The following is a 13,722-nucleotide window of genomic DNA, read 5'->3' as shown; positions in this document are numbered from 1 at the left end:
TATTTTTTGTATTATATTATTTTTTTACTCTGGGCATGGATATTTATAAAGAGGAAAAAACAAACAAGCATTGAATTTGGAACCTCCATCAAGGTGGTACTAAAAATAGAGAGGTTCTCGTGGTCCTGTCCACAACTTTGCTCGTGAAAATGCACAAATAACCTCGTTATACCAACTGAACTAGACTGGACTAAACTAAACTGAACTAGACTGGACTAAACTAAACTGAACTAGACTGAACTAAACTAAACTGAACTAGACTGGACTAAACTAAACTGAACTAGACTGGACTAAACTAAACTGAACTAGACTGAACTAAACTAGACTGGACTAAACTGGACTAGACTGGACTGGACTAAACTGGACTGAATGAGACTGGACTAAACTGAACTAGACTGAACTAAACTAGACTGGACTGAACTAAACTGGACTAGACTGGACTGGACTAAACTGGACTAGACTGGACTGAACTAAACTGGACAAGACTGAACTAGACTGGACTGAACTAAACTGGACTAGACTGGACTGGACTAGACTGGACTAGACTGGACTGAACTAAACTGGACTAGACTGGACTAGGCTGGACTAGACTGGACTTGACTAGACTGAACTAAAGATGGACTAGACTGGACTGGACTAGACTGGACTAGGCTGGACTAGACTGGACTTGACTAGACTGGACTGAACTAAACTGGACTAGACTGGACTGAACTAAACTGGACTAGACTGGACTTGACTAGACTGGACTGAACTAGACTGGACTAGGCTGGACTAGACTGGACTTGACTAGACTGGACTAGACTGGACTGGACTAGACTGGACTGAACTAAACTGGACTAGACTGGACTGGACTAGACTGGACTAGGCTGGACTAGACTGGACTGGCTGTTGAAAGCGTAACCAGAGATCCAGCTGACGTGCCGATGTGGGCCCCACATGTGCAGGTGACCTCGTGGGGGGAATCTGGTTTAGCAGCGGCCGCTGGCTCGGGCCTCCTGATTTCAATCCATCAAGTTGTCGCTTGAAAAAAAAGGATCTTATTCAATATCCTAACCTGGCAGATTAACTCGACTGAAACTGCTAAAACAGCGCACAATAAAAGCGAGCGCTCTAGACGTGGCTGATGTCTGCATGGCGCGCTGCTACTTCTTCTTCCCGTCATCAAAGCGCTCCCATGCTCTTCAGGGAGCATTAGTGTGTGTTGGAAGATATGAGGAAGTCCTGCAAGATGTTTCCTCTGTGGGGGAAATGACCATACTACCCACAGGTTGCGTGAGTTTGAATGAACAGCTATTGTGACATTTATTTCTGACATGCGAACACACAGACTTCTCCTTTGGCGGCCGGGTAATAATCACGCAATAATCTCTGTAATGCATCATGTGGAACCTTTTCTTCACAAAGTGTTCGTGAGCAGGAAATTAATCATCCTTCAGAGGGACAGAAAAAGATTGAGTATATTTGGGATCAGGCACGCTGTTTGCATCATGGCCAGAATTATCTCCTTCCTATTATTATTATTATTATTGCATCATGCATGCTGATGTTCCAGGTTATTGTTTGCAAAATGGTAAACTGCGCAATGTTTGTTAAAGAGTTGGTTTGTACACATTCAGAGTATCCAAATTTAGGCCAGTAGAAAAGAAGAAAAAAGCCAAATAATGTCACATCATTAAAATGCATATTAACACAGCATTATCACATCAACGGAGCCATGACATCCATCACTCTGCTGCTGTTTTGTCTTTTTGACAAATTGACTATTCTTCACTAATTATTTCCAGTAACTTACAACTTATACTTTGCCTTTTTGTTCAAATACTGTCAACCAAACCTTTTTGAAGGCATTTCACTTAAAAGCCGACGACAACCTCTGGTTTAGAAAAATGAAGCCACTGCAGAAGTGCCTCAAACTCGCATTCTTTCTAATGGCCATCGGGGGGCGACTCCTCTGGTTGCAAAAGAAGTCTGACGATGTAGAAGTCAATGAGAAGATGACTCTACTTCTTACTTAATTCATTACATGAATAAATAAAGAGACAGAGGCAAACGACCACAACTTGTGTGTGTCGGCTCAGTTGCAGGAGAGGCAGCGGGACCTTTCGCATGTCGGGTTGCAAGAAGAAACCAAGATGGCGACGATCAAAACGCCAAAACTCAACTCGGTAGTCAACAAACCAGAGGATGACCTCACAGTGACTCTGTCCACTTCTTCTATACAGTCTAGGATTAAAAGCCCACCAGGGGAAAAGGGAGCAAAACATGTGAGATATCTTTCAATGTGAAATATGTGCACAGGAAGTGTAGAGTTTCTTAGAAAATGTCTTAACTCTCCAGCTGAAAAAGGCAAAGATGAACCAGCTTCAGCGAGTTATTGAATGAAAGCAGTACTTTTGTTCAGAAGAGAAAGTGAGCGCAGCAGAATTGTGGGTATCGTCTCGATTCTCTCTCTCGTGTCGTCTTGTGTTACCTTTCTTGATCACAGGCACCTGGGAGATGTGTCCACTGTTGTGAGTGGCCATAGAAAGGTGGGACATGTGCATCTTTGGCGAGGACAGGAGGGAGGGCGTGCCCACGGGAGAGTAGTTGAAGATGGCGGAGCCGTAGCTCTGCCGGCGGCCTTCCCGCCGGTTGCTGTCGATAGCTGCCTGAAGCTCACCGGGGGAGCTCAGCCCTCGCTTTTCACATTCATACGGGTAGAGGTACTTCATATACCTGCGGGGAAGAAGACGGCAACGATTTACCAGGCTTTTTGTCTCACATCGTTAATCAATCAAATCAATCATTTTGTGCAGGTCTGGAGTAGGATGGAAAAAAACGAATAAAAGGGTCGTACAATAAAACCGTCTCCATTCAAACTATATCTGTAAAAACATCTCACGGGTTTACCTGGAAAAGGCTTATTTTCATTTAACTTGAATTATTTTGGTTTCAAGCACTGAGCACAATATACAAACGATAAAAAGAAACGTCAGACACTTCCTCTGTCCACATCGTCACCCAGAACCACAGGGCGTCTATCAGCGTGACATCCGAGTCTCCTTCCCTTTCGCACAAAGAGGATCTGCCGTCTGTGCGCTAACCTGCGTTTAGCCGCTCGTCTTTCTCCACTGGGCTGATTTCTTAATCGCCGTGAAAAACAGAAGAGCGCTCTGTAATCGGCGTAAGAAATTAAACAAACCAGCTCGAGTTTTTCCTGTCCAACACAGGCTGTCCAAAGCATCGAGACGTCTGAATATGTCTAAATAATATGTCTATATAACAAGTCTGAATAATATATCTCCACTGCTGAACAGCTGAGTGTTTGTTGAATTCAGACACATTTGTGCTGTGAGGAAAAGCCTCGTCCACCCTCTGAAACACACACACACAAGTAAAATAATGCGAAGTCACGCCCAGCACAGCATCCTCCATAACTAAAATGTTTTATGTGCTCATGTGGAGTGAGTGAGCCACGTCTCCACACGCGGTGAGATTACTGCTCCGGTCATCTGGAGCGACACACGGTTACATGGCAGGAATCATGAGCAGTCATGTGACTGTTCCTATGTTCATATGACAACATCGTTACATACGAGCTTTTAAATATGTACTTCCGTCTTCAGGGGAAAGAACTGAGGCAAGGTTTTGGTTGCAATAACTATGGAAGTTGCTTCACTGGCCTTTGTTCTATTACCACGAAATATGGGTGAGTTTGCATTCATTTCCAGAACAGAAATCTGAACACTTCATGAAGCCAGGTTCAATATTCTTATTTCATTTTGTTCACATATTAGTCAAAGAATTTTCCAGCGGGGATTTTAGATATTTCTTTATATCACTTCATAAAACATAAAGTACTGTCGACAGCCAGAGGAAAATGAAATGTCCCGATGTTCTTAGTTATAAATGTTGTGTACATCTGGCTATGAAACGATTTACATCACATTAAATACAGAGAGGAATGAAAGTGTACGAGCTGCTGAAAGAGAGATTTCTGGATCAGAAAACTCATTGAAAAGAGATGTTGTGAAAAAAGTACTTTCATTTTTAATTGAATTAGATTTTGAGGCTCTACAGGTGCATTGGGTGACAATAAATATCATCATGAAACTTCACCAGGTGGTTACTTTAATTAAGATAAGTTGTATTACATGTTTCTGAAATGTGAATTTAGGAGAAAAATGCAAATAGACAGAATGTAATTATGATAATGATGTTTTTCAATTTTCTGTGAGGTGAGAAATCATGTGGTAACGCTGAGACTCCAGGTTTAATGCCAAGCCATCCATAAGGCAATAATTACCATGAATCACAGCGAGGACCACAGGGCAGGAAATGAAGATGACTGTGCTTCTTCACCCGCCCGGGCACGCATAAAGCATCATATTTAAATCATAGCCGGGGAGTCAAAGCAACACGAGGCCTGACCCAAAAAGCCTCATTCGCCTTGGAGAAAATAAACCACTCATGGACACTTGTGGCTGGCTCTGGTGTTTGGAGGAGGAGGAGGACGAGGAGGAGGAGGAGGAGGAGGTTATCAGTCATCTCAGGGGTTATCGCCCGCGCTCGTACTCACTGCGTTCGGAGAGTGAAAGCTGCACTGGTGATGGAGGTAGGGAGGTTAAGGCCTTTGGTGATCTCACGCCATATTTTCTTATTGATGACTTCCACTAAGCCGCCCTTTTCCGTGACGAGCTTGTAGAGCATGTAGAGATCCAACACCTGCTTGGCCATGATAGGAATCCGATTCACTGGAGTCCCTGCAGAAAGCAAACACAATATCCGCAATCAATCCCATTAACTTTGGTTCCTCTCGTCGATGGGCTGCTGCGCCGTCTTATAAGGCCAATTTATCTCGAGCTGGTCAAATGTCTGACAGCTCTGTTAACGGCAGGAAATATCACTTCCAAGAAGAGAGAGAGAGAGAGAGAGAGAGAGAGAGAGAGAGAGAGAGAGAGAGAGAGAGAGAGAGAGAGAGAGAGAGAGAGAGAGAGTGGAAAAAAGTTTTGAATGTCTCGTCCACTGGAAACAGCCTCATTGATTGTTAATGTATTATTTTTATGACAAGGGAAATTATATCTTAAAGGAAACTTTAATTATGTCAGAAAACAAACTGTCACAGAATGTACATGTCAGCCATTAAATAAAGTCAAAGGTAATTATCACAGGAATGAAATGACTTAAAACTCACAAATACAATCGCTCGAAAAATGGAAGGCCGTCTTCGATTAATGACTGCCAGCCCGCCCTCTTATTAGCAAAATAAAGGGAGTCAGACAATCATTTTCATTTGCAATTTAATGTCGGGCAATAAAGAGCGGACGGCCGGCTCTTTGTGAGGATTCCAAAGTGGTTGACCCTGAGATAATTAACCTGCATTTTGCTGATAGAGTTCCATTGTGCCCATCGGATTTACCATAATAGCGATCGATAGCTGCAGAAATATAGTGCAAACAACAGCAGTGGGGCCCGTACAGTGCGCAGTGGGGGGAGGGAGGAGAGCTCTGAAGTATCGTCTGAGGTGGTAAAACCACATCAATTAAGGCCAGTAATTACGGCTTCATTTCGCGGCGCTGGCATGTGGACGGATGAGACACTATTAAAACAAAAGATTGATGCTCCCCCGCGCCTCGCTAGACAAAGCCGACGGTGGAAGTGAAGCCGCTCACTGGCGAAGAAAGTGTGCAAAAATACATTCAAATGAGGCAGAAACATGAGGTTTATGAGTTGGTACAGATAAATGATTTGAGGCAAAGCTCAACATGACCCCTCTGATCTTGTGAGAAAGTTCATATGACAATATTTAGCAATCTTTTTGTTACGAGCTGTACAAGTAAACGCTGGATGTTTCTTTTCCATAAAGAAAGTCACGGTGAAATCCTGACAGCAACCTTCTACATATGTACATTTAACTCCACAGTGGCCCAGATCTCTAAATGCCCCCGAAAAACGCCTGAGGCCGGATCCAAAAGGGAGTCAATCCCAGGCGTGAAAGTGTCATAAACATGCATTCTCTCTTCTGACCAACAGGGGGCGACTCCTCTGAGTGTCAAAAAATGAGTAAACGTTGTGTGTTTATGTCTCAATCTCTAGTTTCAAGTCTTCTTCAATACAGCATGATGTTCATTTAGTAAATCAAGGATAAAAATAAAAAAGAAGGTCAAAGCCGCAATTTTCCAAACTGGCGGCTTCATATCGGCGGTGCACAAACCAACGGGTGGAGTCACGACAGCTACGTCCAACTCTTATGGTCTCTGGTTAAAGTCCAATGTTAAAATACCCGACAGCATAAATAAACAAGTTAATATCGTATCTAGCTTCTATCAATGACAACTGTACGGTGATGTTTGCATAAATCTCTCATTCACAGTATTTTAATGGCTTTATGTTATGCAATGCAACAGGAAAAGAGGCTTTCAGTAACAGGTCACTATCACAAAGTACAGTTGCTACGCAGGCAACACACCTTAAGGAGCTGGATGTTCATTTTTTATTGTTCGCACATTTTGTTTCACCTCCTCTTTTTGTTCTTCTTCGCGTCAGAATAAGCATCCTAATAAAAATCCCAGTGAATGTGAAGATGCATGGGAGTCTCTGGAGCCCAGCCGTTAGTGGCCAGAGGTCCGAGCTGCGCTGTGTGTGCTCCTCTTCATCGGAGACGGCCTTCAAATTCTGTTTGCTTGTCTTTAGGTTGTACGTTTGTTTCATTTTCATTTTTTTTTTGTCAATTTAACTATAATTGTAATGATAGAAACTAAAAGTACCTGAACCTCACACTCAATTGTACTGAACAAAATCGTGGCTCTACAGGACTACGCTGTGATACAAAACAACCTCCACACTCCTTCAGCTTTATCTTTATGACCACTGATTATAATGTGTGTCCGTGCTGATCTGTAAAACTATTATTTTGTTGGAGACACAATAGCCAACCAAACACGGATTGAGGCAATAAATAAAAGCCTCAGCCTTTGTCTGACAGAATCTGAGGAGAGACAAGCCTCTTAAAACAAGATTTATGTGCTTTCAATACTGAGGGTGATGTATTTGGCTCTCTGATTCCCTGAAAGAGATATAAGGAATAAAAGAGTGAGGATGGAGACCTTTTGTCAGCACAAACTACCTCATCAGGCCATGTATCATTATGACAATGAGCAATGGTGGACAAAGTGGAAGAAATCCACTTTGCACGGAGTCTAACAGTCGTCTTGCGTTAATCCCTCAGCTGCGGAGAGCAGGGGAGTTTGTAATTGGAACAGTGTGGAGCATCAGGGCTCTGGTGGTGGAGTAATCATCTTTATGCTTGGCTTCATCGCTGATGCGCTCACTTTGCACCTCCGAGCCAATAATGGGATGAGAATTTCTCCTCCTCATTGACTTTGCTCTTTTAACCCATGAAGTGAACGATTAATGCAGCGTCACGTGAAGGGGGGGGGGGGGTGTTTATCTTCCTCTGTTCAACTCCCAAAATGAACAGGAGGAGGAGGAGGAGGAAGAGGAGGGTGGAGCACACACGCCCTCACTATATTTCTTCAAATCCAATGAAAACACCCAAACCAATAATGGATGTAGCATCAGGTATCAGAGGCTGATATATCTGGGAGCGTCAACATGAAAGTGGGTCATCAGCTATGATGTTTGTCATGTTCACATCATCCTCTGGTGTGTTAGCATGCTCACATGTACTCATGAGCACTGAGCTGAGTCTCATGTTATTACTTCTAAAGTGAGTTGGTGGAGATGCACCACGACTGGAACCGATGTCAGTGAGGCGCTGACTCAAACAGCTGGATGGTGGATCAGTGCAGGCTCTCGTCCAGCATTTTTACCATTAAAGAAAAAAAGGGCAACTCGTAGGAATCCCACACAACTTTACTTTACTTTATATGTTAACGAGGAAGTATAAATACTGCAAAAGCCCACACAGGGCCAGCTGGAGGGAACAGATATTTCACCGTGTCAACCCTGACCATCTTTTACGAAACATAACTAAGTAGTTTGCTTGTTTGAACCTAACTGAGTATTTTACCATCTTAACACGTGTTGCTGTTGAAAGAAATAAAAGAAGAAAAAAAAACATGCACTTTATTAATCCGCTTGGGGAAATTCTTCTCTGCATTTGACCCATCCTTGGTTAACGAGCAGTGGGCTGCTTTAAGAGGACCCCAGGGGTTAAGTGCCTTGCTCAGGGACACTTCGACATGTGAACTCGGGAGGGACTGGGGATTGAACCGGCTGCCTCACGGTTTTAGGACGACCACTCACCCACTGAGCTAGAGTCGCCCAAAAAAACGCTCAGGATGCTCAGAATTGCAAGATATGGTGAGAACCGTTGTTTGAGGAATCAGTGACAACACGATGACCAGGTATCTGATAGCATTATTTTGATATATGACACTTCAGTACAGTTGGAAGGTTTATTTGTTTCATTTTGTTTTACAAAGTGAGGAAAGCAATGTTTAAGTCAAGGATGATGTCAACTCACACATTAAATGTGGTATACAGTTTATTCATTTTACCACTGGTATCTGATCGGTACTTGGTATCTGTATCCATCATTTTAGGAATAAGCAAACGGCTCATCCCATAAACCAATGCAAACCCACAAGCTCCCTCCGGTTCGTTTCCTGGTTCTGCATCTGTCTAAAGAAGTAGCTGCCGCGGCATTTATTTGGCTTAAAAAGTCATCGTGACAGAAAATGTACACAGACTTGCAGAACTTAAAGAGCAAGCCGTGCTAGCTGTGTAAAGAATCCACTAGAGAACAGAGGGAAACATAAAAATAACGACAGTCAACTTGAAGGTGAGAGCAGGATGCAGCAGTGAAGTAAAGAGGAATATTTACTGTCACCGCGATCGAAGACTCGGCCATTTTTTAAGGTAACTCTCGAGTAGCCTTTTCTTCTGCCACACAGTATTCTTAAACAATTAGCTGGGGGACAAAAGTTGACTTATTTGAGAAAAAAAGTGCTGATGGTAGTCCTCAGAGATAATAATCAATTAATAACCAAGGCCCCTGGGGGCCACAGTAAATCACCTTGGGTATTTATCAACACACAAAGGAGGCTATCACAGCCTTTGTCCGCTCTACTGTTGATGGAATCTCTCATGTCTCGGCGTCCAACACTGAAAAAAACACCACAAAGGTGGCCCGAACCATCTGCTGCATGTTTCAAGCCGTTAACGTTCCCCAGACAAGAGGAGATATGTTGGAGAAGTACTGCGCCGTCTGCGTCACAAAACAAGGCTCAATAAGGCAAAAACCCCTGAGTGCCCAGAATTCAACACTTGGGGATTTTATTGCTCATGGATCCAACTGTTTCACTGATGCGATACCTGTCCTTTAACCTCCTATGATATTTTACCTCGCTGCAGGGAACTCACTGGATTAATATTCATGTCAGGGAACATGTCGGGGATAGTAAAAACACTACATGAAGCTGGAATCGGACCTGAACTTCCTAATCAGGTCAGTATTGGTACCGATACCAAGCCGAGTGATTGGATTGGTGCATCCCTTAACAATCCCAGACGGGGAAAGAGTAATCTCTTTAAACAGATTCTGCATTCATATGCAGACTCACATTTACACTAAGCAATTAATTAGCAAAACAAATCAATCAATCCTAATAAGTAACACAAGCTGTGTTCTGACATGGTTCCTCGGAAAGGAGATCCGATCAGTTCAATGTTGGAGATTGCGACCAATGAGATGATTAGCAGCCGTGACAGCGTGCGGCCGGTGTTGTTTCCACATTGTGATCGTGGCAGAACGTGAACCTGGAGGCATCGACAAGGCCGGGAACTACAACAGAAGCCAATTGGAGTACTTTTCTGGGGACGGCTGGGAGAGATGTTTTCTCTCTTCTCAAGACTTGATTGACAGGCGGTTAATCCAATCACCAGCCAACTATTTTTTTAAGTGCCTCTTCTTTTTCTAAACAGTTTACAATGACGGCTTCTCGGATATTTCTGTGTAACAAACCATCTGGTGGGTCAGGTTACAAAGGGTTCTGACTTGTTTGAGGAAACAAACCATTGGCCATCAGTTTATATACTGAACTTATTATGCAAGTCCTCCACTACCTGGTTACTAAGGCGCAACTATATTGAAGTTATACAAACTGATCAACAATTCCACTTTTGATTCAGAATAAGACCAAAGGAGGAAAGATATTACAGGTGTCGTTGACTGGCATCAGCACATCCCTCTGTTACTAGATACTGGACTCAACCCCCACCCTGAACTCTGGTGTCCCTCAGGGCTGTGTGCCGGGTCCTCTCATCCCTTTCTGCCTAGGACTGCACGCCTGTTACATGGTTCCAATACCATGACTAAGTTTGCTTGTGGTTGACCTCAACACCAACAACAACAACAACAACAACAACAACAACAACGATTAGCCTGCCTACAGTGGGAGGTCCAGCAACTCTCATTTTGAAAGGCCATGACAGACGATGTGTTTTTTGTCCTTCAGTTTGGAAGACTTGTCAGTTTCACTTCTCCCAACAGCTAATTCTTTCATGGATTTAAGAAAATAATACAAAATAATATAATTATAAAGGTATGAAAAGAAAGGGCAGCTTGTGCACTGTGAACATGAGCTTGTGTCTGAAATGAAACATCTAGATCCTCAGCTCGATGCTGACCAAGACATACTGTGACCGTCCAGCTCAGAGAGGAAAACCCAGACCTCTGGTATTATTGTGGTCTGGATTTATTCAGCCAATACATCAACAGCATTAAAGGAGCGCTGCATTTTGACACTTTTCAATGGGATCTCTGCTCAGCGATCCAGCCTGGCTGACATTTCTTTGTCAGTGTAGAATGACAGTGATGTTTTCAAGAAACATTGATTGGGATATTTGGAGCAGTCCACTCTGATCACAGTTGTCAGAGGCGAGCGGTGGAGATAGGCTGCTGCTGATCTGCTCGGCACTGACAATGTCTCCCTACACTAAGTCCAAAATCAATCTCTAATTGAACGCTCCAACAACAATCCATACTGTCTCTAAACCCAAGTGACCACCCAACTACAGCATTACTTCATCAACGTGTGCTTTTCTACGGCTGTCACAGCACACAGCCCAAATGGTCAAAAGAACTCATTCACATCACATTCATACAGTAATGTGTCAAAGACTTTTTGAAACTGAAACAGCTCGTAAGAAGCTCGAGACACATACACAAACTCTGACATTTCAAATGAAAGGAAAATATAGTTCATAGCATATAGAGTGTTGGAATATGATGAAGAATCATGAATGTGTTCAACAAACACAGAACATACTGTATTGGTGTAAAAGCTGTATATGTTAGGTAATGGTAGGTAAAACATGTATTATTATTTAAAAAAATGTATTATTAAATAAAAACAAATGAATACTACATCAATTATTTCAGATGACAGATGGAGAAAATCTGTTTTTCCTTAATTCCTTGTGGATTGTGAGTCAAGGTGGAGGAGGTGAAGTCAAACCTATTTGCAGACATGTAAAACATTGTGTACAGGACGAGGAATTCAAAATAACAAAAACATGGCACTCTAGCCTTGTGCTCCTTAAAATAGACGGTCATTGTAAGTGGCAGTGCCTTTTATTCTCTGCTGGGTGGTTAACTTCCTCATATTATGGAAGGGTCTAAACACGGATCTATTTCCCCGACAAACAAAATAAAAAACAGCCGCTGCCTGCAGAATCCTCGTGTTGGCAAAACACCAATGAATCATGGCCAATGAAGGAAGACAGTTGGCTCTATTGTCAGGAGAATGCCGGCGCGTTGCCCTCCACGGCCTCACTACTTCAATCGCCTGCACAGACGGGCGTGTCCAGCCCTTTTCTGTCCCGCTGGTCTCAGTTCTCACCACCCTTCCCCACTAAGCCCTCGCTGGGAGGCAGCGAGGGGGTCCCGGATTTGTAAAAAAATGAAAAGAAAAGCTCAACCCGTTAACTTTTTCTGGAGCTTTTCAGCTGAATCTGAAAACCTTGAAGCCCTGAAGGTCTTGAAACTGGTTTTCAATATGAATAATATCAAATCCTTGAACACACAAAGTGACTGGTGTGGCTATTATTAGTTAGTGATTACTTAAATGTATTAAAAGGACAGATTAACCCAAAATCAGAAAACACAATGATCAATCTCGATTGTTTTAGTGAGTAGCCTGTGTTATGAGAAGTTTAGGATGAATATGTTGGAAATAAAAGCATGACTATGTTTTGAACGGTCTCCTTTGTTTTAAGTCCTTTTGTACACAATTGAGTAGCAAACTTAAGTCTCCCAAATACAATTATTTTAGTTTGGTCCATATTCAGCTGAAGACGATTTGGAGACATCCAGAGTTCAAATGTAATCACAGCAGATTTGGTGAGAAACTTAAAAATACAGTTGTTTGAAAGAGATGTTTTCACATTTATTTGAAATAGATATAAGAGATACATTTTTATAATGAGGAATGAGGATAATTAACTTCCTAACTCTAGCTCTAAGCAGAATATAAAACATCATTAAAACTACTTATGATAATATTGGTTTTATTCATAAAAATCCAATATAATTTTTTCCATTATTAAAATTATTATTTATGCAAAACCGCTATAGATGACTAAAGCAAAGTAAAGTGGATCATTCTGGTTGAAATGATTTTTGAAATGGTGGCGGGAAAAACAGTCTGAGGCCTTGTAGACCAGCTGCTAAACCAAAACAACCACAACACTCTGTATCTGCCCATATGGATCATCAATGATCGGCGAAAAAGCGTGATTTAATTCTAATCTGTGCTTACGGTTACATACACGTCACATAAACTCCCTTTTTTATTTTGTGTTGATCCGATCTGTGGTCCGATCTGAATTGTGAGTTTTATGATCCGATCCACTCCTAATTAAAGGTAAACCCAGCCTTACAATGGAGTCCATATGCATGTAGTGTTCATATTTAATAACTGATTGTGATATAAGATGATTGTTTTTCAGGAAGAAGTGTATTCTTGTACTTAAGTAGAAAGCACTTACCCCGTTTCTGCATGAAACTGAAAAGGTTGTCGAGAAACTCTTTGCGCTTTTCACCATCGTCCAACTCATACAACTGAAAAAAGAAAAGAAGGAAACAAATTAATGAAGTACATAAGATGAAATCAGGAGCAGTGAGGTTGCTCATGGTTTTGACCACGGACAATGTACGAGGTCAACGAGTTCCCTTCAAGACGATCTCTGAGAAACCCACACAGCCCAGCGAGCGGATCACACAGCAGCCACTGATCAGCAGCACAGATAGCCTTCCACACAACAGACACACAACAGACACACAGGGCCACACTGGTGCTGGGACAATATCAGGAGCACGCTTTCTGGCCATGAATAGCTGTCTCCCATCTGGGGCGCCTCAGACAGGTAAGTCTTTGTACGTCACGTCAGCTGTCCACGTTTAACCCCTTCAAGAAGCTGCGACACGCACAGTCACTGAGCATTACAATACAGCATCGTGAGATGTATTCATCAAACCAGGTGGTCTTAAATCTTCTGTCCATCTATATTTATATATACATAGGCTGTTCTCATCCTGTTTGTGCTTACGCCTGCAGAGAGTCATGCACTGTGATTTGTATGTAAGCCACGTAATTGTGAGCAAGGACCAGGCAGCAACCTCCAGGTCTGAAAGGTGTAGTCAATGCAGAAGAGTCTGCTTTCTCTTTACTAACCATCTTTACTGACTCCTCTGGTTGTATAGAAGTCTCTGCTTCA

General features: G+C 42.5%; 1 protein-coding gene across 1 annotated transcript in view; it reads right to left on the bottom strand.

Annotated features, from left to right (window-relative positions):
- arid3c (AT rich interactive domain 3C (BRIGHT-like)) overlaps positions 1–13,722 on the bottom strand; it is a 69,294-nt gene that overhangs the window by 5,188 nt on the left and 50,384 nt on the right. Inside the window, exons 3-5 of the mRNA XM_068566658.1 lie at positions 12,994–13,066; positions 4,559–4,742; positions 2,471–2,715 (exon numbers count right to left, since the gene is read on the bottom strand). Coding sequence (XP_068422759.1) covers positions 2,471–2,715; positions 4,559–4,742; positions 12,994–13,066 — 502 coding nt within the window. The remainder of the gene's footprint in view (positions 1–2,470; positions 2,716–4,558; positions 4,743–12,993; positions 13,067–13,722) is intronic.

Source organism: Clinocottus analis, unplaced genomic scaffold, assembly GCF_023055335.1.
Source record: "Clinocottus analis isolate CAN_PGR_092001 unplaced genomic scaffold, fCliAna1.0.p SCAF_7, whole genome shotgun sequence".
Taxonomy (NCBI): domain Eukaryota; kingdom Metazoa; phylum Chordata; class Actinopteri; order Perciformes; family Cottidae; genus Clinocottus; species Clinocottus analis.
This window is presented reverse-complemented; position numbering and strand designations above follow the sequence as displayed.